Source organism: Vulpes lagopus, chromosome 5, assembly GCF_018345385.1.
Source record: "Vulpes lagopus strain Blue_001 chromosome 5, ASM1834538v1, whole genome shotgun sequence".
Lineage (NCBI taxonomy): Eukaryota > Metazoa > Chordata > Mammalia > Carnivora > Canidae > Vulpes > Vulpes lagopus.
This window is the reverse complement of record NC_054828.1, coordinates 35501443-35526807: the sequence shown is the minus strand read 5'-3', so window position 1 is coordinate 35526807 and position 25365 is coordinate 35501443. Positions and strand designations below refer to the sequence as shown.

Here is a 25365-nt window from a genome sequence, read left to right as displayed (position 1 = left end):
CCTGCCCTGCCTTTACTTACTTGGTTGACCTGAGAGGTTTGCACTTTGGGACAGGAGAGTGGAGACTGCAGTGTCCTATTGCCCCTGAAATTTCTGTAATGGCTAAACTCATTGCATTTCTGTTTATAGAGGTCATCCCACTCTGCTGACCAGGCTATCTTTTTGCAAACGCAGTGCAGCAGCATTCTATAAAATCCCTGAAGTGGTGGTGATCTGGGCCAACCCAGGACTTGAAATAGGCAAAGGTTGTTTTCATTATCCTTGTTTTAAGCCTCCTTGAACCTGCTTTCCCTCCCTGTCTGACATTTCCTCTGCAACCCCATTACTTAGCTTCCTCGGGTGCCCGGGCACGCACTGTCCTCTGGTTCCCTACAGTCTACAGAGATGAACCCTAGGAACAAACTGTAAGGTAATGATAGCCCATGCACAGTTTTGGGAGACCTAAACCTTATATGCCCTTGGAAGAAAAAGTAATTTAGGGAGAGTCTCTCTAATCGTATGGTGCTTTGAGGAAGTATACAGGTTTATACTGAAAAGGGAGAGTAAGCTTCTCAAGCATTGTGTTTGGTAAAAGATGAATAAAGAACCCTGCCTTGCACTCGTAGGTACTCAGAAATATTTGTGTAGTTGAATGATTAATGTCCTGTTAAAGACATTTCAGAAACCAAGGAACTTATGGGTGAGGTAGTTTTCTTTAGAAGGTCTTTTTTTCCATCCGTGAATTTATCTATAGTAGGTTGTCTTATACTTTGGTTATGGACAATCACAGACTAGTTAAGATGAAGACATTTTAGCTAATAATACTATAAAATCACTTCTTCCAACAACCTATGTCAAAATATCCTAACTAAATCATTCCCTTCTCATGAATACACGTCACTTAAATTTTCCCAATGGTCGATAGCCTCACTTCAATGATTCCATTTTATGAGCTATAATAATAAATTTTAGTAATTGCTTCTGAGAGTTATGCACCTTTATCTCTTAGTAGGAGGCATGAATTTTTATTTCTAACTGTCCACCCACTATATTGACCCACCAACATTTCAAGAATGTGCTGTGTTCACAAAAGAATTCAGCATCTTGCTCTCAAATCTTTTTCTCTTTGCGCGTTTTCTATATTTTGTTAATATAGTACCTTGTTATAATAGCTTGAAACAACACAGATGTATTATCTTACAGCTTTAGAGGTCAGAAGCCTAAAATGGATTGTCAAGGCTGCATTCCTTTTGGATGCTCTAGGGGAGCACCTGTTACCTTGTCTTTTGCATTTTCTAGAAGTTGCCTGCATTCCTTGGCTCATGGCCACTGGCCCCTTTTTCCATCACTCTGATCCATGTTTCCTTCATCATGTCTCCTCTGACTCTGACTTCCTTTTTCATTTATAATGACCCTTCTGATAACATTGAACCTGCTTGATAATCCAGAATAATCTCTCCAGCTCAAGATTTTCAGTTTAATCACATCTATAGAGTCTGTTTTGCCATATAAAGTAACATCTTTACAAATTCCTGGGATTAGATGTGGACATCTTTAGGTGACCATTCTTTAGTTTACCACATACTATAAATCCCCAATCTATCCTTCTAGTTACTGTCTTTTCCTCATTTTGGGTGAATGGAACCATCTGTTGGTCCACCATGTTTCCTTTCTTCATGTCTTTACTCATGTTTTGCTTTGCAAGGAAAATATTCTTCCACCTTCTGTACATGTCCAAACATATTCCATTTTTTCTAGGCATATTTCTAGAATTCTTCTGTGATTCTTCCTTGTAAGAAGCTATTTCCCCCTTCTATAAAATTCCATAGTATTTATCTCTGCTTTTCATGACTCAAACACAAATAGTTTTAGTTCAAGGTAGAAAATAATATGTCTTTTCCCCTTCTAGACCATGAGATCTTCAAGGGCATATTCTACATCTCATTTGTAGTTGTAGATCATGCTTACCCCTACCCTACTCCCAGCTCCCTGTATAGATCACCACCCATGATGGGTGCTCAGTAAATGCTTTTTGAAAGAATTGATGAATTTCTAGAAATCACCCTGTCATTTTGGCAAAGTCATGAGACCCAAAAGACATGCACTCAGGCTCTTTATATTTTATATATATATATATATATATATATATATATATATATGGAATATATTCCTTTCCTTTCCTTTCTTTCCAGTATCTTGATTGTTGAAAATAATATGAAAGGTACTAGGCTTTAGCAGGTTTTTTTTTTTAATATATGATTATATTTAAGGTTTTATTTTCTCTCAGAAGACCAACTTAGGGCTCAGAAAGGGGAAATAAAATTTCAACCCTCCTATAATTACAGATGACAATGTTATTAAAATGTAGAAATTCAATTTTTAAAAAGTCAAATAAGGGTTTTTCTCTCTCTCTTTTTCAAAGCATTCATTTCACTTAGTTTTTCCTGCATATCTAATTGGCAGAAATTACAAGTTACCTTTCTCTCATTTTTCTCCTCTACTGAGATCTTAAAAATGAGTTTCATGTCTTGATTTCACAGATTTGACAGATGTTACCACCCTCTTCAATCACTGCAAGAAATGTGTATCCTTAGCTAGAAGAGAGGTGCGAAGGAGATTGGAAAGAATGATCATTTTCTCTCCCTTCCCCAGATGTGTTCATGTTACCCAGGAGTATTTCAGTCATTCTTTTGAGTTGGGTGAAATTATAAGAACTACACGTAAATATGTCGATATTTCATTCTCCCACAGCTTTGGATGTGAGACAGCAGTGTGACAGGATCCTGTTTTTTTTACACTTCAGCAATTTTTCCATGGTCCTCTGAACAGAGTGAAAGAAAACTGCTAACCTGTTTATTAACTTCTAGAAATTCACTCTCACCTTTTGCCTAACATAAAGTGGAGTAGCTTGTGATTTGCTCGTATCATCAAATAATTGTGAATGAGCATGACCGGCCGAGGGAATCATGATAATGGTTGTGAGGTTGCCTCTGGGCCTTAGGATGACCGCTCTCTATCTTTGTTTCCTTGAAGTAGTTCCCCTAGCTGGGATGATTTACCTGACTGGAGGTACCCATAACTAGGTCATGATACTCGTATTTTTCCCAACAGCTCTCACCTGTGTAGTTTAAGTATTCTCTAACCTTCAAGAGTAGAAGTGGGTTGAATGCAGTAAATAACTTTGGCTAATCTGGTGTTGTACTAGGCAAGATGTTACCTGTGGACTGAAACTACTCCTCTGGTGCCTCACAAGGACATTCCCAAACTAAACCTCTCGACTACACTGTTTTAGTCTCTTTATAGGTCCTGTGGCCTCAAACATGTCAATAGACAAAGAAGCCACCTGTTTAGATACCCAATTCTGTATCCCTCCTGTTTATAGACCCAATTTATATACCCAGTCCTGCCTTCACATAGTAATATTTTGAACTATTGGGTCCCACAGTAGGAAAGCATGCTGAAGAGGCCCAGGCTTCTCTGCCGGAGTCATCGTCACACTAGAAACAAAGTCTGGGTTCCAGCTATGAGCCTCCAAAGGCATTAATGAGGAGTGCCCCCATACTAGCTCTATTACTGCTTCCTGAGGGACTTCTCTTATGAGAGAAAAGGAAGGAGCCCAGTGTGATTCTGGAGAAGCAGTGGTATATTTCCCATACTTAATTATAAAGCTGTATTGTTCCAAGGTAATTCTCTCTGAGTACAAGGCAGGAAATTAGATAATGCCATCTGATAGGTGCGTGTGTTTCAAAGTTTGACTTGAGGCAGCAAATATCGTCACAGCCAATTTTTCTAAGACCACTTTGAGACAAGCAAACAGACCATTCACATGAGTTAAGAAGATAAGGTTAGACACCCTATCAAAGGTGATTAAGGGCAACATTCAGAATCAGTGAGATTTTATCTGCAATGATAAGTAATTACCTACTATTTTTCTGCTTATTAAAATTTCTCCAAATCCATTCTCTGCATGTATTTACTAAATAGGTGGGAGATATACTTAGTACTTGTTCATGACAGTATTACCTTGATTGAGTTGTTCTATCTACCTGGGTTATTTTGCACTTTGCTACCACTAAATTACCTACAAATCAATAGAGAGAATTAGGAACCAAACCTCAAATGTAAGTTAATAAATGTGGACAATTGCTACTTGTGCCAATATTTGCCACAACATAGATTCTTTCACTCAGCATCCAGTGCCCTCTGTGAATCAGGATTTAAGAATGATACGATGAATAAGATTATCACTGACATCAGGAACCCAATAAATAGTAAAGTTATTGTTCATTCCTTCCCACTCCTCGCCTCCCAGATTAACCCATCAATAAGCCCCACAATACTGACTTCAAAACAGTCCCCTCTATACATCACCACCACCACCTTACAGCAAGCCACTGTTACCTCATGTCTACACTGCAAAACTTCTCAACTTGTATCTCAGCTTCTCATCTACTCTGCAACCCCATGACACATTTTCTATTGACCATACAACTGATCTTTTAAATATGTGAACAAACTTATGTCATTATTCTGTTCTTCCTACTTCCATTGATTTTCCTATTACGGTTAGAATAGGTCTCTCATTCCCTACCTCTCCCCAACCCCCCGCCACCTCCCCGGCTCTCTCTCCTGCCTTCTCATTTTCTCACTGACCATTCTTGGGTCACACTATCTTTCTTTTGTCCCTCAGATGCTGCAAATTTTTTTTTTACCTTAGGACTTTGGCATAGTTGTTCTCTGGAACACGAACACTATCTCCCCAACTAGTCCATAATTTAGCTCCTTCTGATTGTTCCAGTCCAAGAAGCTTTCCGTGAATACCCAATATAAACAGTCCTCCCTTTTACCCTGTTCGTCATGCTTTGATGTTTTAAAATTTGTTTATGTATTGCTTGGTCAGTTGGATGGTTGGTAGAGAAGAGCTACTCCTAATATCTGGGCACACTGGCCTACACCCATACAGTGAGGCCTCAGTGTCATTAGAAGCTGGCCTGGCACTCACAGGTAGACTGTGTTATTTGCCTGCTGGAGAGAAACAATCTCAGAGAACGCTAACATTAGACAAAGTCGCTCTGAGACCATGATCTACTGAAGGAAAACAAGATCACATCATTATTTTGTTTACAAAATTATGAAACCAAAGTCTCTGTAAAGCCACAAAATGTTAAACCCTCTCTTGGTAAAATAAGTAACTATTACTTATCTACCAATCATAGGTTTATCCTCATTCTCATCTGCTCTTATTATAGATAAGATTTAAAGAGATGCCCAGTCAGTCATAGAATTTCCTCCACTTCCTGACAGCCTGTTATCCAGAACAAAGTCCTGCTTTCTTAAACACTTCTGCAAATCTCCTAATTAAGCTCAAACTCTTTAAAAAGTCTCTCCTAATACCACCTTACTGAATGTTCCATGGTTCCCCATGGCATGTGCTATCCCCTGCTACAATGATTAATAAACCCAACTCAGTCAATTAATATTGTTTCTGGCTGGAGGGCATTGACAATGAATGATTTGTTGGTTGGCTCTTGGTTTTCTGACTTTTTCTAACTGGAAGATGAACTCCTTTGGAGGAAAGCCTTATCATCTTACTCACTACTGTATCCAGTCATAAGTAGGTTTGCCATTTCATAGACCCAACACATATTTGTTGAAAGACTTACTTGGTCTTCTTTATACAGAGGTTTAATAAACCTTAACATAGTGATTTGCGCATTCAGATCCTTGGCCCCACGGTACCATTTAATGGATTGCAACCTCAACCACAAATCCAAGCGCTTTATTTGCTTTTTATAGGCCAGTAACACACAAGCCATTGAAATTGGATTTTTGCAATGCAGTTGAAGGCCACCTACCAGCTTATTAAGATTTAAATAATATTAGCATTCAGAAACTCAGGATAGCATACAATTACAGTTACTCAAATTCAAACTGAATAATCTAGAGTCTGGCTGCCATATTCTGCTGGACAGTGTTTCAAAGTGTCCACTGCACATGCAAATGAACAGGTAGTAGAAATTCCTACCTGATTTCTTTCGGATGCTTTTCAACTGATGACAGTTTTGCTTTTTAGTCAGTTGCAAGTTTAGTTATAGCATTTGCAATACCATCTAACTGAGGTTGTTTTATTTTTTTTATTAACCCTGTTGTATGACACATATGACATCAACTAACATTTTTTGATTATTAGAATTTCAGACATTTATGTTTTAAAGTTCCAAAATCCATCACTCCTAAATCTCTTCCTATTCCTTGCTTCCCAGACTCACTTGTACAATGGCACGTCAACATAATTATAAGTGCTGAATAAGTAGGACAGGCAGGCTTTAGAGTTCTTTTTCTATCTATGTGAGTAGGTCAAGAGTAAAACTAGTTTACGGATAAAATATCTAAGAGAACTCTACTTGCCAAACCACTAAACCTTGAGGCCTTATGCTTTGTGATTCAGCCATGAGTTTAGATATTGCAGAACTCCTCTGAAGGCTAAAGACAACTAAACTATTTCCTATCCAGTGACTTATGACAAAGGAAGAGTCAACACAGAAGAGTGAACCCTCTTTTTATCTCCTAATCCAGCAGCTATTTTCTTTACCCACCCAGGTTTTAGGAGGGAAAAGTATTTTTTCATATAGAATGTGCTGCTTTGATAATAGAGTAATCAAAACAGTTATCTGATTACCAAGGCAATGGCAGGCACTAAGTCTCTCTGTGGGTTTCCCTAGATTTGGAGATAATAGAATGATTTTATAAGAATCAAAGAAATTATTTATTATGTAATAAAACCTTTAATTTAAGAGAACTGCTTCATTCTTTTATTCTTTCATTCTTTTATATATATATATTTGCCAACCATCCCACTCTACAGCAGTTCAGCAGGGATAAACGTATAACTTTCATTTCTGAGTTACTATGTGGGTGTCTCTCAAAGGATCTGATTTTGAAGAAGAACAAATAAAAATAATAATGATATTTGTTGCTGTTTTTCTTTTCACTGATAGAGGTGTGAAACTCTAGCTTTTAATCAACAGACTCAAGTTTCTTTCCATGCTATTAGCTTTCAATTATTCCATAATTGTGAAACTACAACTAAATATAAAAACTGATTAAACCTTGAAATATTGTCTGCCTGATGTGTCAGGGCAATTTTTACAGGGGAAAAAAATGTAACAATAATCTCCCTAGAATTCTAGCTTCTTATGTCATATTTCTCTTTTAAGTCACAGGTACTGCCTAGGAAAACAACTTTGTTGCATCTGGAATAAATTCAGATAAAATTAACTTCTTCTATTTAAGTTGAATGTTGACATAACGGGCTCACAATTTGACAAACTGTATAAATGTTACTTAGGACAAATTTTAAGGTCATCAAAGGGACCAGAGACATGAATTTCATCAGTCAATCAGTTAATCACATTTTACATGCTGTTGCCATACTGTAGTTCTATGCAAGCCTACCACATGCTATAAATGACAGATTGTGAGACATTATCTTCTCCATCAGGAAGCTTTCAAGCAGGGAAACAAGAACAGCACATAGATATAAATTAAATACTAAAAAGTACTAAATGAATGTAGTCTCTAAATATTATAGAAACTTTAAAGCATTGATTCTCAAAGTATAGTCCAGGGAATTTTGTTGCAGGAGGTGGAGGGGATCTATCTGTAAGACCTTTTCAGTGAAGTCAAAATGACTTTTATAATACTAAAATTTTATTTGCCCTTTTCATTCTTATTTTTTTCCCCAAGAATATACTAGAGTTTTTCAGAAATGAAATGACATATGGTCTTGCAACACATTGAATGTAGAAAGATATTTTCCCCAGATATCTTCTATTAAGCCCTATTTAAAGGATTTACAAAAGTGTGAAACAATGCTGTGCCTTTTAAAAAATCTTTAAATTGTTATTTTTAATTTTTTAAAGATTTATTTACTTATTTGAGAGTGAGGGAGAGAGTGGGGGAAGGGTCAGAGAGAGAGAGAGGGAGAGTCTTAAGCAGATTGCTCTGAATGTAGAGCCTGACATGGGGCTTGCTCTCAACAACCCTGAGATCATGACCTGAGCTGAAATCAAGAGTCAGACAATTAACTGACAGTGCCACCCAGACACCCCAATAGTTATTTTTTAAATGTATGTCATTTATATTAACATGTGATGGATTTATTTTTGTCACTTTAAAATGAGTTAATATTTTACATTTTTAAACTTAATTTGTAATAGACTAAATATCTGTAGATATAATCTACATAAACAGAAGATTTTTTGGAGTCTTTAATGATTTTTAAGAGTGAAAATTGGTATGTCCCAGTCAGATGTAAAGTATGTTTTAAGTAACGTTATAATAATAATAATGGTTTAACTTCTAAGGTGAGTGAATATTTTGTGGTTGTTGTCTTAAATAATAGGCAAGGTAGATTCAAGGTTGTCTGAGGTAGCTTCACACTCACTTGCATTCCAATATGCCTTCTTCAGTGAATGAGAAAGGATAAGGCTGTGGCCAGCCTGCTGGGAATGTGCCTGGGAGTGTGTCATGCCTGGGACCTCCATTCGTCATGCTTGTCAGAGTGGAGATGAAGTCGAGGATCTTAAAGCAGTTACCATTTATGGAAATGACAAAATGCAATGCACACTAACGATTTCATTGGTTTTGATTGATCAAACTGGAGTCCACATACAATTGATGATTGAAATAAAGCCTAGCATTTTTCCAAATGGGCAAAATCTAGTTCACTGTGAAATAAAATGTAGCATCTTTTCCAGACTTTGCATGAAACTGTACATAATTTTAAAAATTCTAATAACAGTATTTACCTTGCCAAAGATTTTGGCCTTTATTAAATTTAGACTACTAATTATTTCCATAGTCGAGTGAACCTTATCAAAAATAAATTATGTAGAATCATAAAATTCAAATAGTCTATGCAGTACCCAGCAGCAACTTCTTCATGTTAATGGTTAATGATGATTGCTACTATTTATTGACCATTGAATAAGTGCCAGTTTTTCTAAGTGTTCTATATAACCTCATTTATACCTTATGGGAAATTTCAAAAGCTAGGTACTGCCGTTTTTCTCATTTTATGGTTGAAGAAGTTTGGTACGTAGAAAAGTTGAGCTAACTAACTGATCTAAGCCCCAAAGTTAGGTCATGAAACCAGATCTGTCTGATTTCACTTCCCATGGTTTTACCACTAAGATACTCTCTTCCCTGTGGTCACATGTTACATGCATTTGGTTGGCAAAAGTGACTCAGTCCCTTTATTGCATAGACAAGGACACTCCAGCATCAGCAGATTACATGGCTTATACACAATCACAAGATAGGAAACAGTTCATATCCTCTCACTCTGTTCCTTAGGTGGACGTGTGAAACTCAATATAGCATATGGACCTAGAAGTCATACTTTGTCATTGAACTTTCAGAATATTTTTAAAAGATTTTATTCATTTATTTGAGAGAGAGAGAGAGAGAGAGAGAGAGAGCGCACACAAACAGGGGGAGCTGCAGAGGGAGAGGGAGAAGCAGGCTTTCCGCTGAGCTGGGAGCCCAATGTGGGGCTCGATCCCAGGACCCTTGATCATGACCTGAGCCAAAGGCAGGGGCTTAACCGTCTGAGCCACCCAGGTGCCCCCAGAGTATTTTCTATGGAATATAATTTCTGTGGCATTTATAAGATACAGTATCAGTGTGTATGTGTATATATGTGTGTGCTTTTTTGATGGATTCTTCCTACCCCCCCCCCGCCTGCCATGTTGTTGTTGTTTTGTTGTTGTTGTTGTTGTTGTTGTTATTGTTTTGCCTAGTCAGGCTGTACTATGTATTGGTTGAATGATTGACAGTGAGTGAATGGATGAATGGTCTATTATTTTGCTTTTCTGGGCATAAGTTCTAGAAACTAACTCCCCATCTGACACTGATTTTAATGAGTCTTCTGATACTATTTATTTTTCATAATGAATTATTTATAAGCATCCTTTTAGAAAAAAAAAATGTTTCTGTTGCCAGAAAAGTTGTTAGTTTGTTTTAAAATCACCAGTCTAGGGGCACCTGAGTGGCTCAGTCAGTTAAACATCTGCCCTCAGCTCAGATTATGATCCTGGGGTCCTGGGATCAAGCCCTGCATCAGGCTCCCTGCTCAGCCAGGCGTATGCTTGTCCCTCTCCCTCTGCTCTGCTCTTGCTCTCTCTCTCTCAGTCTCTTTCTTTTTTTCTCTCTCTCTCAAATAAATAAATCTTTAGAAAAATTAAACCACCAGTCTAGTTTATACAGCCTATTTTCTCAATTTGGTTAAGTAACAAAATTCAGCAAGATCTAATGATTTTATTAGAACGAAGGCTAAGATATGCCTCATTAATATGTGACTATCAGCCCTTCACTTTTCACTTGCTAGTCATGTTTCTGTGCTTTAAATTTCTTATCTTTTAATTTTTTTTAAGATTTTATTTATTTAATCATGAGAGACACAGAGAGAAAGAGGCAGAGACACAGGCAGAGGGAGAAGCAGGCTCCATGCAGGGAGCCCAACAAGGGACTCGATCCTGGGTCTCCAGGATCATGACCTGGACTGAAGGTGGCGCTAAACCGCTGAGCCACCCAGGCTGCCCTATCTTTTAAATTTTAATTATAATATACTTTCTTTGTGTGTATTTCTTACCAGGTTTTGGTAAAGGATAAAATGAGAGCATATATATTGAAATGTGGCAAAATTCATAAAGTGATATATAAGAATAATTATTGATTATATGTTATTAAGTAGTATCAGGGGCTATTTTAAAATTTGTATTCTCTCCATAGTGGGGCCATGTGCATGCTACAGTCTTCACAGGTGGTTTCTAATCCATTTCATCCATAAAAGGTGCTTCATTTTGAGCTACAAAGAAACATTTTCTGACTCTGGCGTACCTAAAAGTTATTATCTAAGTATTCAAAGAGTTGATTCACAGGATGTCACAAAATCATGCCAACAAGACCCCGAAAGTAGATCAGTAAAAATATAAAATATAGATCTACCAAAGATAAATATTAAAAATATATAAATGTTACAGAACAGAACTACAATAATACAAATCATTTTCGGACTGGATGGCCTATAATAGAATTGGTGAAAGAAGGCCTTTTTACTCAGGGATACAGGAAGAGTCTTGGGCTTGTGCATCACATTTACCCTTTCATTCATCCACTCACATAACAAGCCTTTGTTGAATGTATAATATACGCCCAGCCTTGTGATAGAGAGTAAGGCTCTAAAAATAAAGTGGACAGAAGCTTAACTGTGGAGTTACTAATCATCTAGGAAGCAGAAAAAAACAACAAACATGAAACTATTTGATAAGTACTAAAATTGATATTATTACAAAGTACTTTGGGAACACAGTGGAAATAATGACTAACTCTGCCCAGGAGCTTTGGGAAGGCTGAAAGAAAGAGTAGCATTTGAGCTTGGTATAAGACAATGTGTAGGAGTTTACCAGAACTTTTTTTTTTTTTTTTTAATGGGAAAGGGCATCTCTAGATAGAAAAAAACAACATGTTCACACCAGTGAAGATGTAATAGAACATAGCATGCTGGAGACAATGTGAAAATTAGAACAAGTCTTTTGAAAAGTACTTTGGCAGATTGTTTCAAGATCTATAAAAACACTTATGTCTTTAGACCAGTAATCCCACTTATGGGAATTTATCTTATGAAAAAAATACACGGGAAGAAAAGTGTTATTTACAATAGCAGAAAAATAAAATTGAGATGGATCCATTATCCAAAAAAATACAAAATAGTCATGTAAGTTATATTGTACCATTTTGACTTGTTAGAATGATGATAATGATATTCTAAGTCAAAGTAAAAATAAATGCATATGCCATCATATTCAATTATAAAACAAGAAAGTGTATCTTTATTATTATAACAATTTGAAATTATATGTGTGTACAGATAAGATATGGAAAGAACGTGGAATGAAATCAAAACAATAACAACAGCATTAACAACAAAAAGTTTTGTGAAGGTGGTCACAGGCTTGTGAATGAATTTTTTTTTTTTTTATAGATTGACTTTGTTGTGGTCCTGTCTTTTACTAATTCAACTAATGTTAATCGACCCTTTCACATGTGCTACAAGCGTTGCTATGTCCTCCAGTTGAAAACATAAAGGAGCTTATCATTTATATAATTTTTTTAAATATTAAAGAAAAACACTTTTACTCTCTCATGCCTTTGCTGAAATAATTAACTCTATCACTTTCAAGACCCAAGCTCAGTGCAGTCTCTTCTAGGAAGACTTTTCAGAATTTGTCCATCCCATCATTCCTAATATCTCTCTAGATTTTCCAATCTCTGTCCCTCAAAATGAATGACATTGTGCTTTTGGAGTTGAATTGGATAATTCAACATATCCAAAGCTGGCGGCACAGTGAGAGAGGGTTGGGGTTGGGATGTAGTTAAGTGTGTTTCTCAAAGGAAGGTTTTAAACAGTGCCTTAGGGCACCTGGGTGGCTCAATCAATTAAGCATCTGCCTTTGGCTCAGGTCATGTTCCCAGGGTCCTGGAATGGAGCCCTGAGTCCTGGGTCAGACTCCCTGCTCAGCAGGGAGCCTGCTTCTCCCTCTCCCTCTGCCTACCACTCCCCTTGCTTGTGCTCTTGCTTTGTCAAATAAATAAATAAAATCTAAAAAAAAATATTTAAAAAACCCTGCATCAAAATCACTTGGAGTACATGATAAGCACGCAGCTTTTCACTCTCATCGCTAGAAATTTTAATAAAGTAGATCAGGATGGGTCTAGAAAACTAGCTTTTAAGCAAACACTCTAATTCTTAGGCATCTTAAATTTGGAAACCATAATCACAAAATATTGAATCTGTATGGAATAATTGCATCTGCCTGCTGGAGCTTTCTCATGTAACATTATAAGAGTGACCATGTGAGAATTTCTCTGTTCACTGATTTTCTTATCTTCATTCCAAGATGAGCTTTATTCCCATCTTAGGTTTCACAGTTTTGTTAATGGAAACTATTCACTCTTAGTAAGTAAAAATGTGGGTTCTGTTTGTGCATGCGCTTCTGTGCATGCTTAGGATTGTGGAGTCATGCATAAGCTTCTGTGTAGGTATCTCTTCTAAGTCATTCTGACTGCTTATGACATCATTGTGTGGTCCATTATCAAGGAGTACGGGAGCAGGGAGAAAGGAGGCTTACGTTTGATGTCTGGTAAGCTGTGTTCACTAAAAGGCAAAAGTTTCCCACAGTCTATTAATGTACCTCAGCTATCTATAAGGTTTTGTATTTTTTTCTCTACTTTTTGTTCCCTCCTTTCTTTCTCCTTTCCTCTTCTTTCTTCCTTCCTTTCTTTACTTCCTGCCTCTTAATAGACTTGATCACAGACTGCGACTTTCTTGCTTAACGCTTTTCATCAATTAGCCACCAAAAATATTCGGTCACTGGCATCTCTTCAGTAAAAGGCATTATCCTACCCACAACATCCTGAAGAATCAGGGGCACCTGGGTGGCTCAGTGGGAGAATCTTGATTTCAACTCAGGTGATGATCTCAGGGTTGGGAGATTGAGCCCGCCCCTGTCAGGCTCTGCGCTCAGTGGGGAATCTGCTTGAGGATTCTCCCTCTCTGTCTCTCCCTCCCCCCGCCCGCTCACATGTACTTGCATGCTCTCTCTCTCTCTATATATATTGCTCTCAAATAAATAAATAAATCTTTAAAAATATATATCCTGAAAGAATCAGTTCCTTATTAACTTTGTCCTTCAGCTCTTGGGTTTGGATCAAACTGAACAATTAGTCATCCTACTGTCAAAAATTTTTAAAAAATATAGCATGCCAAAAATTTCAGAAAATTATAAGAACAAGTTAGGAATTAGCAGTATAAATCCTAAAGAGATTACTCTGAAAAGAGTATTCTTTAGCATCGTTACCCTTTGACCTCAGACTGCCCAACCTAGAAGCCAACTGGGAGAAAAGCAATGAAGAGGAGATTTCTGTAGAGTGCACTCTCACTTCATCTTCATGAATCATTGTTGTGCGTGAAATGGGCTAGGGATTTCTTTCTGAGTGGATTTATTGTCTTAAACAATTGGGGAAGGTTTGATATGATTTCCGGTGGATTCTGATCTCATAAAAGGAAGCTTACCTCTATCTAGAGGTCTACAGAGCCATCCTAAGAAAACTCCTCTCAGTATAAATGAATTTTAGGATATGTATAAGGGGCCTGCCTGGATATTTGCATATTCATGGTTTCTAATTGCAGGAGTGTGGTAGGGACAAGGCAGTCAAGTGCCATATCTATCCATGGCTGTAAAACAGTCATCCTATTCTTCAGAATGTTACTAATTACATACTTCTTCTATGCACATTAATCTTTCTTGCTGAAAAATATTTTCAACTAAAATATTCTTTACATTGTGAAGTCCAGTTTGGGAAACTGTCTCTTAATGGATGTCTCTAAAGCACCTATATTTTTTATTTTCTGCTAACGTGCTGCTCTCTTCCAATTTCTCTATTGGTAAACACTAGTCCAACACCTTCTCATTTTATGCTTTAAAAAAAAAAGCTTCCTATTTCCATTCATTAGAAATCCTCTTGACGTGGCTTTTCTTGAAAAAGAATTCTGAATTTGAAACTCTAAGATAATTTTGAGGTTCTTAAATTATGGAGGTAGGATGCAGGTTTCAGGATCCATCTAAGTCAGAGGCAGCATCATTCTCCAGGGAAGGGTCCAGAAATATGGATATTTAACAAGTTTCTTCCTTGGTTCTTATGCATACTAAACATGCAGAACAACTACTGTGGAGTACCAGGGGTAGTTCTCATTTGGAAGAACATTTGCTGTGCAGTCAGTAGACTTCTAATTGCCAGCTTCATGTGTATAGATGTTATTTAATCCCCCCAGCCTCAATTTCTCTTATTTTTCTTATTTTTTTAAAGATTTAATTTATTTATTTGAGAGAGAGAGAGTGTGTGTGTGTGTGTGTGTGTGTGTGTGTGTGTGCACCGTGCACCCATCCATGATTGGGGGCGATAGGGCAGAGGCAGAGGGAGACTACTTGCTGAGTGGGAAGTCAGATGTGGCTTGATCTCAGGACCCCAAGATTATGGCTTGAGCCAGTCAGATGCTTAACCTCAGCCACCTAAGTGACCCTCAGTTTATTTTATTTTTAACATTAATATAATAAATTTTAGAGTAAAATGTTATCAAAAAGATTATATGAGGCATAGTTTTTTTGTGTGTTTTTACTTTTTAAAAAGCTTGTATACCTAGAGAAATAATCATTGTAGAAGACAAAACCCACAAGAATAAAGTAGCAGAAAAAATAAGATATAGAATATATGAAATATATATTTAGACATTATAAATATAAAATATATTTAGACATTAATTCACATCCTACCTTTAATATGTACTTGCAAATATTTAGTTAATAGTTAACAGAAGTTTAGTGGTGCTCCATGGCATCAAACTAGAACTGCCATTATGGGGAGAAAAAGCAAAAACAATAAAATTTTTAAACAAAGACAATCTACTATGATTTTCTAGCATTTCTATTTTTCCCGTTTTCTTAAAAACTGTAAATGATCTTGGGCCCCCTGGGTGGCTCGGTGGTTGAATGGCTGCCTTTGGCTCAGGGTGTGATCTCAGGGTCCCAGGATCGAGTCCCAGAGGGCATCTCCCTCTGCCCATGTCTCTGCCTCTCTCTGTGTCTCTCATGAATAAATAAATAAAATCTTTAAAAAGAATGTAAATGATCCGGAATATCTCCCCCACATATATTCTCTCACAAGGAGAGCTTACTTCCTGACATATGTCTTTTAAAAGTCATCCTAGCATCCTACTTCTCATTCATCATGACTGTGGTGCAAATACAGACAAGGGAATTTGCATTAAAAAAAAAAGTCTTCGGGAGATAGGCTTATTCTTCTGAAGGAGGAGACTCAAATCTCCTTTTTTGTCTCATATCCTCTAAATGCTCATTGGAAGATCCTTCTCTAAACTTTCAGTGCCTTAATCCAGCATCACTAGGGCAAGGAGGAATATTGGAAGCCATCCTTTGTCTCTTATTTGACATCTTATTTTCACCTTCCTCTAAGTCTTACTCTGGTTGATAATTATGGTGATTTTTGAAAGCATCTTGAAAGTTGCCAATATCATGTTTACCCATTGACTGGATTGGGAAGAATTCCACTGTCACTTATTTCAAACCAACTTATTTAACCTCTCTGCATCACAGTCCTTCATCTGTAAAATCAAAGAGTTGGACTATGCAAACTATAAAACCTCTTGGACTCGTAAAGATCTCTCTAGAGAGAATTATGATGTGCAATGCTCATTCACTCCACACAGTATGTAAATAGATCTGTAGATCTTTCTACTGATCTCCCTTTTCTTTCTCCCTCTCTCCCTCCCTCCTTCCCTCTCTCTCTCACCTTCTTCCCCTGTCTCTCCCTCTCTCCCTCCTTCTCTCTCTCTCCCTCCCTCCCTCCCTCTACTGCTTTCCTGCAATATTTTCTCATCAGAAGGGCATAAATTTGACCTAAAGCTGCTGCAGTGTCCTAGTAATACAGGTGGCTGTGTATCTCAGCTCTGCTGCACTAACCCTGAATGCCACAGGCTTGACCAAGTGTGGAAATTGGCCTGACAGGAGTCACAGAGGGAAAGGGCCTGAAGCTGCCCTGAGAACTCTGTTTCCAGAAACCCTGTCTATGGATGGTAAGACTGGGTGGGGGCCTGAAGAGAAGGACTGCAGACATCATATCTATGGGGGATGCAGTGGCTCTCTGCTCCTCTGCACACTATGATGTGGGATGGTCTGAAATAGCAGTTGTTCACTGCTTGTTTATGGGTACATCTTTGTGGACCATAAAGTAGCTACAACTTATAAATAGCCTGAGAAGTATAATTTGAGGGTCATAAAAGCCCCTTCCTCCTCACATATTCTCCAAATAGCCCTCTCGTGGTCCCTGTAAATACTACCTTTTCTGGCCACATCTGTAAAAATCCAAATGTGAAGAGGAATAAGGACCTCAGATCTTTTGTATTATTGATTGCAATGAGATTAATTTCTCAGACCCTTTGTTTAAATTAAAGACAAAACTGAAGGCGTGCCTGGGTGGCTTAGTTGACTAAGTGTCAGACTCTTGATTTTGTCTGGGGTGATGATCTCAGGGCTCAGGTGGCAGATCTCAGGGTCCTGAGATCCAGCCCCCTCCTGCTGTTCCCCACTCAGTGGGTAGCCTGCTTCTCTCTTTCTCCCTCTTTCCCTGCTCCTGCCTGCGCTCTCCCCCCAACTAATCATAAAGCCAAAAATAAATAAATAAATAAAAGTAGATTTTTTTGACCTGTCTGCATATTTGAACAAGACCCTATTGTCTTTGCTAACATGCTTTTTGTCATAGGCTTCCAGGTCACCACACCAGTTCTTCTCTTACCTCCTCTTCCCCAAGATTTCTTTGAGGAATCCAGGGCCTGGTCCTCGGTCCTCCTCTCCTCTAGACCTAAACTTGCTTACTTGCCACTTTACAATATACATCTCATAGTACTGAGTACTTTTTGTTTTCAACCTGTTTGTAAATAAGGTAGAAAAGCACAGTATTTAGTACATGTTTCTCAATCTCACTATTGATGTTTAGGCCAGATAAGTCTTCATCACACTCACTGTCCTGTGTGTTGTAGTTTGATAAGCAGCATCTTTGGCTACTACCCACTAGATGCTAGTAGCACCTCCTCAGGTGTGACAACTAGAAATATTTCCAAACATTATCAAGTGTCCCCTTGGGGACAAAATTACCCTCCATAAACTACTGATTTAAAATAACTTTGTGTGGGGACACCTGGGTGTCTCTGTGGTTGAGCATCTGCCTTTGGCCCAGGGCGTGATCCTGGAGACCCCGGGATCGAGTCCAACATTAGGCTCCCTGCATGGAGCCTGTTTCTCCCTCTGCCTGGGTCTCTGCCCCTCTCTTCTGTGTCTCTCATGAATAAATAAATAAAATCTTTAAGAATAAATAAATAGGGGATCCCTGAGTGGCTCAGTGGTTTAGCGCCTGCCTTTGGCCCAGGGCACCATCCTGAGGTCCCAGGATCGAGTCCCACATCGGGCTCCCAGCATGGAGCCTGATTCTCCCTCTCCCTGTGTCTCTGCCTCTCTCTCTCTCTCTCTGTCTCTCTCTATCATGAATAAATAAATAAAATCTTAATAAATAAATAAATAAAATGTGTAAAACACAAAGACCCTTTAACAGTGCTACTTATCAGCCTTTTACTTAATTTAACCTACTCAATATTTTTTTTAATGTTTCTATCCCTTAAAGTCCTAGGATTTGAAATACAGTCACAAAAAGAGTGAACAATAGAATCTATAAGCTAAGTTCTGTCTCTTGAATAAAATAAGCTTGCGCCAAGTAGGAAACACAAGAGAATGGATTTCGTTTTGTCTTTCGCCCTTCACCACTATTGGTTAAAAAACATGCGCATTAGCTTGTCTTTAAAGCAGCAATAAACAATATCCTAAATTAGGATTCATGGTTAGCTGTGCCACTTCTTGCTAATTGCATCCTGCTGAGAAAACTAAGGCTTGGAGGGGTTAATTTCCCAAAGCTCCGCTAATTAGCCAAATCATTTACTTCTCAGTTCTCACCTGTAAGAATCAGAGATAATTTAGGTGAATTGTCACTACAAATTGTAAAGCTCTTAACACCTGTAGGTTTGTATTGTTATAGGCATTCAGAGATGAAAGTAGTAGATGAAATATGGTTTGTGGAGGTCTTCAGCTAAATTGGCAGAACCTGTGTCTGGCAGCTCCTTTTTTGCCCACACCTAGCCTATGTTCTTTGCATTAAAAAAAGCAGGTCATCCTTCCGTCTCCCCATTTTTCCCCTCAACATTTGTGCTCAACTGTCTACCAATCACTTTCTTCTAAACCATCGTTTTAATTAATTAATTTTAAATTAGGAAAGTAATACATAGACTTGATGAAAAATGTATAAAATGGGCTAATAAAACTATGCCTCAGTCCCACCTTGGAACTCAGCTTTGCTCCTCAGATTTAACTACTATTAACTGATATTTTATGCATTTTTGGAAATTTCCTCTGCATATGGAACTGTATATTTAGGTGTGTAAATGTTTGTGTGTGTGTTTAGTGTGTCCAGACTTCAAACAACTTAAAAGTTGTCCCTTTTTAGTTTAAATAACATTACATCTTACAGATCTTTTCACATAAGAACAGTTGAATTTGCCAAATTATATTTTACAGCTGCAGAGTATCTCTACTGTAATACTGTACCATAATTTATCTGATCAGTTTATTTATTGATGACTAAATAGTTTCCACTTCTGGTTATTACAATAGCACAGTGAATAGGTTTGATGATGTTTTATTATTATTGTTTTCTTTTTGATAAAAAGCATCTGGGTGGGCCATAATTTTTTCCCTTAAAAAAGGAAAGTTTGGGCTCTTGGGTGACTCAGTCGGTTAAGCATCTGTCTTAGACTCTAGTCATGGTTCCAGGGTCCTGGGATCAAACCCTGCATCAGGCTCCCTGCTCAGCGGGGAGTCTATTTTTCCCTGTGCCCCTATCCCCGCTCATGCTCTCTATCTCTCAAATAAATAAATAACTTTAAAATCTTAAAAAAATATTTTTAAGTAAAGTTTGGTTGTTGAGGATTATTTTATTGTTGAATAAATAGGCCAAATAGAATGAGCACAAAGCAATATATATTTTAAAGAATTTGAAAAGTGCATTATTATTTCCTGGTAGTCAATACTGAATCAGGGTGGAAAGAAATTTGCAGAAAACTTGGCAGGGTCAGTGTTTCAAGAATATGTTTAAAAAATAGTTTCCAAGGTGAAATAAACTTTGGAATTTCAGCATTTTAAAACTCAGTGACAATGTACTGATGATGATATATCTATCAGTATTTATTCTCAGGTTTTTTAAAGTACTGTTGGGTCATTTTAAAGGAGTTAGAATTAATCCTTGAAAATGCATGGTTATAATTGAAACGGGGCAATGAAAAATGATAGAGAAGCGCCCTGGTATTCTTTCTGTTATTCCTGAAGGTTGTTCACTCTTTCTTTTGAGCTGCTTCTTTTTAAAAAAAAGCTCCATCATATTACCATTTGAAAAACACCACAGTCTCATCACTTATAACCTTACCTGTCAGACTGGATACAATCATCTGTTACCTTGAAGAACTGTGCAAAATGTCTGTTATTACACAATGATCAACTTATATGCCAGATGTATTGAGGGATATGATTCCATATGGTATTCCAGATGTGGAGCCTTTGCTTCCCAAAGAATTATTTTAAACATAAGAGGAAAGACAAAAAAATAAGTCCACATCCCCATCACTATATAACACATTTGTTCTTCAGGCTTTAGGAAATGAGATGTATATCCTTTGGTGCTTGTTTGTCTTTATTTTTAATGATTGATACAATGGCATATTTATTGGGATTTAAATCGTCTTTAAAGAGCAGTTCTAATTGGCAGAAAAGTGCAATCATGTACTCCTTATTGTTGTATAATTGCCTTTACAGAGTCATCCCATAAAAACACCCATTATAAACTTGGCATTCAAAGAGAGGGAAAAAAATCATTCGTTAACTTGGAAATGAAATTATAATTGCAACCCTAAAGCTCTGCGGCGATCCTGTCAGGAGGGTTGCATGCTACTTGCACAGTCTAAGCTTCTAATTTAATATTAGGTGAAAACATGATCATTAAGGGAAGGGAAGCACCTAAAAGGTTAAGAGTTGGGATGTTTTTTAAAAAAAAAAGTTTCTCTTTTGTTTTGGGATCACAGTGGATTAGCAAGGAATGCAGAGAAAACTCTCTGTGCATGAAAATAGGTCTTTATCTGGGTCGGACCTAGAGCGACCTGCGCTCCGTCTGCAGGTGCAGCCAGGGTGCAAACGGGACAGCAGCGGCGCCCGGACGGTTGCAGCGGGGCGCGGGCTGGGCTGCGCACCAGCTGCCGGGTCCACTGCAGACGGAACTGCAGCATCTCCTCCTGCAGTAGCGCCTCAGCCATTGGCTCCTCGGTGACACGTGACGGATAGAGCCTTTTCTGTGTCTCTTCTCGCCCATCTGTGTGCAGGGCACTGATAGGCCAGGCTGATGCGCAGGCAATTTATCATCCTGATCTCCCACTGAGTCAGGGAGCTCTCCTGTCACCAGTATTGATTTCAGAGGATGGACTAAATTTCCTAGGATTTCCATTAAGAATTAAGAAAAAAGCTCTAAGCACGCAGGGTAGCCAGACAGACATGGATATGAGATGGCACTGTGAAAACTCGCAGGTAGCTTCTTCTCTCCCAGCCGGTGCTCAGCACAGCTCAGAACTGCAGCATGCAGGGTTTAAGATACCAGAAGCCTAAGAACAATAATAATGAAAATGAGAATAAACTCTTTTTGGATGAACTGATTTTAAGATTTTCGTTACAGTATTTATTTTTTGGAGGTTGCATGTCAAATTTATGCACGCTCTGTATGAAATGTAGAAAGGCTGCTTTAATTTTTTAATGTCCTTAAACCCTGAGCATGGTTGCTTCTAGTTTTGTTTGCTGCTTTTTGTGAGCTTACGAGTTTTTTTTTTTTAGCATGCTTGTGGCAAAACAACCAAAAATTGTGCGTGTGTGTGTATATATATATATGTATGTGTATATATGTATTAAGTTGGTTCAAGTAAAAGCATGAATAAAAGCTGCTTTCAATACTTGCCAGACTGCTTTATTATTGTTAATGACCTGGTGATAATTTTGCCTAAATATGCTTAGATTCTGACCATGCATGCTTTTGCGGCAGAGTGGGCTTTCGTGGAGAATTTGTAAAGCTGGAATGTCTGAATTAAATGTATGTTTGGTACAACAGAAAATGTATTAGTGGTCAACGATTAAACCTGATTAACTAATGGAAATATTTCATGATGGTAAGATTTAAATAACATTTATTTACACTAATGACTTCTGCTTTCTGAAAAAAAAAATGCATGTCCGGGATTACTGGAAGTGTTTATATTTTTGAAATATAAATTTTGCTTATTTCAAAGATACTAAGATTTTAATTCTTAAAAAATGCATCGAGGTGAAAGAATTTTAAATATATATATATTTTTTTGATTGTAGCCTAGGAAAGGATTTTAAAACTGCTGTTTGTGTATGCGAGAGATCATGTGCATGTTCATGTGTGTGTGAATTCTTTGGGGAATTGTTTGATACCCTCCTAGCTAGTCCTGAGTCTCGTGAAGAGGGGAAAAGCCTTGGCATTCAAAAATTTCTTAGGCCCCTGGGACTTAGAGCCAGCAGAAGCGAAAGTATGGCCAGATGGGATTGGCATGCTTGGCAGCGAGTGGAGACAATAGGTGGGGGCGGAGCAGATGGAGAACAGAAGGGATCACACATAAGAAAAGGAAGATGTGAGGGGAAGAGTCTGCTTGATAGTGAAGGAAGCCTGCCCTTTCTTTTCAAGGGAACTCCTGATTGCATCTTCCTTTAATAATGAGATAGAATGTCATGTCTGTTGTAACAAACATTTTTCATTAAGTTAGGTAGCCCTGCTTCATAGAGTAGGGAAGAAGTCTCATGAATAGAAGTTGCTTTACCAGATTATAAATAATGTGTGGTCTGTTAGTTGTTGTTTGTAAGCTTTTTATCTTTGCCCTGTAAAGGAAAAGTAGAAGCAAAATTAAAATTATATTGTATTATTTGAGTTGGTGGTATCTAAATATAAATGTAGCAACTACTAAACTTATATAGCAGACCTTAGATGATTCAAGCATCTGGAGAGTTTGCTGACTTTTTCCCTAAGTAAGCTTTTAATTCTGAAAATATTAAGAGTCTTTGCTGACTATAAACTACTATTATTTTACTTCCGGCTTATAAATAGATGTTCATTTCTAGAATAACTTTGAGTGGTTTATTTAAGTATTTGTTGATTTTTATCATGAAGCTTGGGAGCTTTACCAATGCCCACTTCAAATTATGAAATGAAATTAATTTCTCAGAATCCTCTATCAAGGTTTCTGTCACCCACCTGCCCAGAGAACTGGGCACAGTCTTTACCCAGAAAGGCCTTAGGACCGGGAAAAAAATGACAACCAATTTACTTTTGAATTCTATAATTTTAATGATTTCTTCAAAATGTTAAAGTGAATTTAGACACAATTTCCAGTCCTGAGTGTGACTGAATTTGACCAAAACCATCATGCCAAAATCTACCAATAAAACACAAATTTTCAAAGTTTAAATATACATATCTGATCCATGGGTCACCCACAGCTCACTTAATCATGTGGTTGATGGATGTTGTATATGGAGAGAATTTACACTCTCCAAAGGAAACTTTGCCTTGTTGCATGTCTCTATTGACTTACCTTTTCAACCTTGGCTTGACAAAGAACTATGACCCGGATTAGAGAATGAAATCTTTACCTTTGACACCTCAAGGTATTCGAGATAATTTACTCAGATCATTGATACTAATTTCCCCAATGCTGAAGATTTAAACCAGTTTTGCCGTCTTTTTCCTCCTTGCCCTTTTCTTAGAAGTTAATGAAAAAGTCCACTAAGAAGCAAAACGTTCTTCACTTGGCAAATTCCATCTAATGTTTTAAGGAAGAAATAGGGCTTGCAGACAGAACTTTAGACATATTTTTATAATTTGGAGGGTTGACTGGTGTTCCTTAAGTAAGGTGACCAGTGATAAAGAATAAACATTTTCACTGACTACACAATCAAGGTTGCCTAATAGGCTGAGAGCCACATTCTCCTTATAGGCAAAGTGTAATGAAACTAGAAGAGCCCTGAAGTGGTATTAAATGGCTGGTCAAAACAGCATTTGGGCTCAACTGCCAAACTAATTTCTCACCAAGACATTAACCAGGGAAATGCTTACATATTTACATAGTAATTAGTGATGTAGCATTGCATATTAAGGATGTTTTGGGTAGTTATGATGAAATGTTACTGTCTGTGTGCCTTCCATATGCTCCTTTAATTTACGAAATGTGCTCATCCCACAGCATCTGGGTGCATTTATAAACTACAAGTGCAATCAATTAACTATATGATGGATGCAGTCGGCAGAATGCAAATTTATGGGGAAAGCCCTCTTGGCTTACGCTTATTAGTTTTCAAATGGGGGACAAAAACATGTAGCCAGGGACTTTCAACCTTTGTCTATTTTAAGTTTAAATGTTTTAAGAACTAAGCTTACATTCTGCCCATTTGGAAAATAATTCATTTGAAACAAGATTTCTTCCCAGTCAAAATTAGTACTCTTAATTCCACTATTAATTAAAAATTAATTCCACTAATTTTTTCCACTAGCAAAATTCATAGGTGAACAGTGTTAGTGGATATTTAATTTTACTTTGACCAAGCGGCGCCTTTTATTATTCCATCTTCTCCTTCATTTCCCAATCCCTCTACTTCTTGTCTTGTATTTTTCTGCTTTACCTGTCACTTATGGACTCAAATGCCATTTGCTCCAGACCTCAATTTTACTAAACAATAAGCTATGTATGAATTCAGCAGAGTATAATGACACCAGGTTCTGCTTTATACATCTTTGTGTATATTTAGGCTTTCAAATTCTTTGACTTCTCCTAAGGTTACCATATTGATCTGAAAGATAGGCTTTACTTTCTGCCACCTTATTTACATTTACTTGACAGCTGATATTTGAATCTCCTAAAGACTCCCTTCCCTCGTCACTCTGGCACAGAGAATGGAGCCAAGCACAATAATATCTAGTAGAAAAGCAATTTCCAGTATATCCACTAACACTATTTCTTATAATAGAAAATTATAAACCAATGGGTATCTCTAGTTTCCCTTAATATATTAAGGCAATGTAAGTCCAAACTGCATAATAACCAGGAAAAAGCAATAATATATGAGATATTTTCTATTTTGTGTCATAAATTATGAGTGATTATCACTATACATTCCCATTTGCTTCTCAAAGTTTTACCTTCATTTGAATTTTCAAACTATTTTCCAAAATCAGTTACACATTTTTGTTTTCATCATCGGGGTATGTGTGTGTGTGTGTGTGTGTGTGTGTGTGTGTGTGTGTGTCTGTGTGAATAAAATTTCAATTAATTTTTTTTAAATTCCAGCATAGTTAACATACAGTGTTATACTAGCTTCAGTATGGTGATTCAACCATTCTAAATATTACTCTGCTCATCGTGATAAGTATACTCTTAATCCCCTTCACCTATTTCACTCATCCCACCATCCACCTCCTCTATGACCACCACCAGTTTGTTCTCTACATTTAAGAGTTTGTTTTCTGATTTGTCTCTTTTTTCTTTGTTCATTTGTTTTGTTTCTTAAATTCCACATATGAGTGAAATCATATAGTATTTGTCTT

At 37.4% G+C, this 25365-nt stretch overlaps 1 protein-coding gene across 33 annotated transcripts in view; it reads left to right on the top strand.

Annotated features, from left to right (window-relative positions):
* The window catches only part of NRXN1 (neurexin 1), a 1110010-nt gene that overhangs the window by 1034406 nt on the left and 50239 nt on the right, over window positions 1-25365 (top strand). For 2 of the 33 annotated variants that reach the window (XM_041755319.1, XM_041755317.1), the window contains exon 1: window positions 21096-21287. The exons of the other annotated variants lie outside the window; for them this stretch is intronic. In XM_041755319.1, the coding sequence (XP_041611253.1) occupies window positions 21255-21287 (33 nt within the window). In that variant the 5' untranslated portion in view covers window positions 21096-21254. Of the gene's footprint in view, window positions 1-21095; window positions 21288-25365 lie in introns of those variants that run through there. 33 annotated transcript variants of the gene reach the window in all.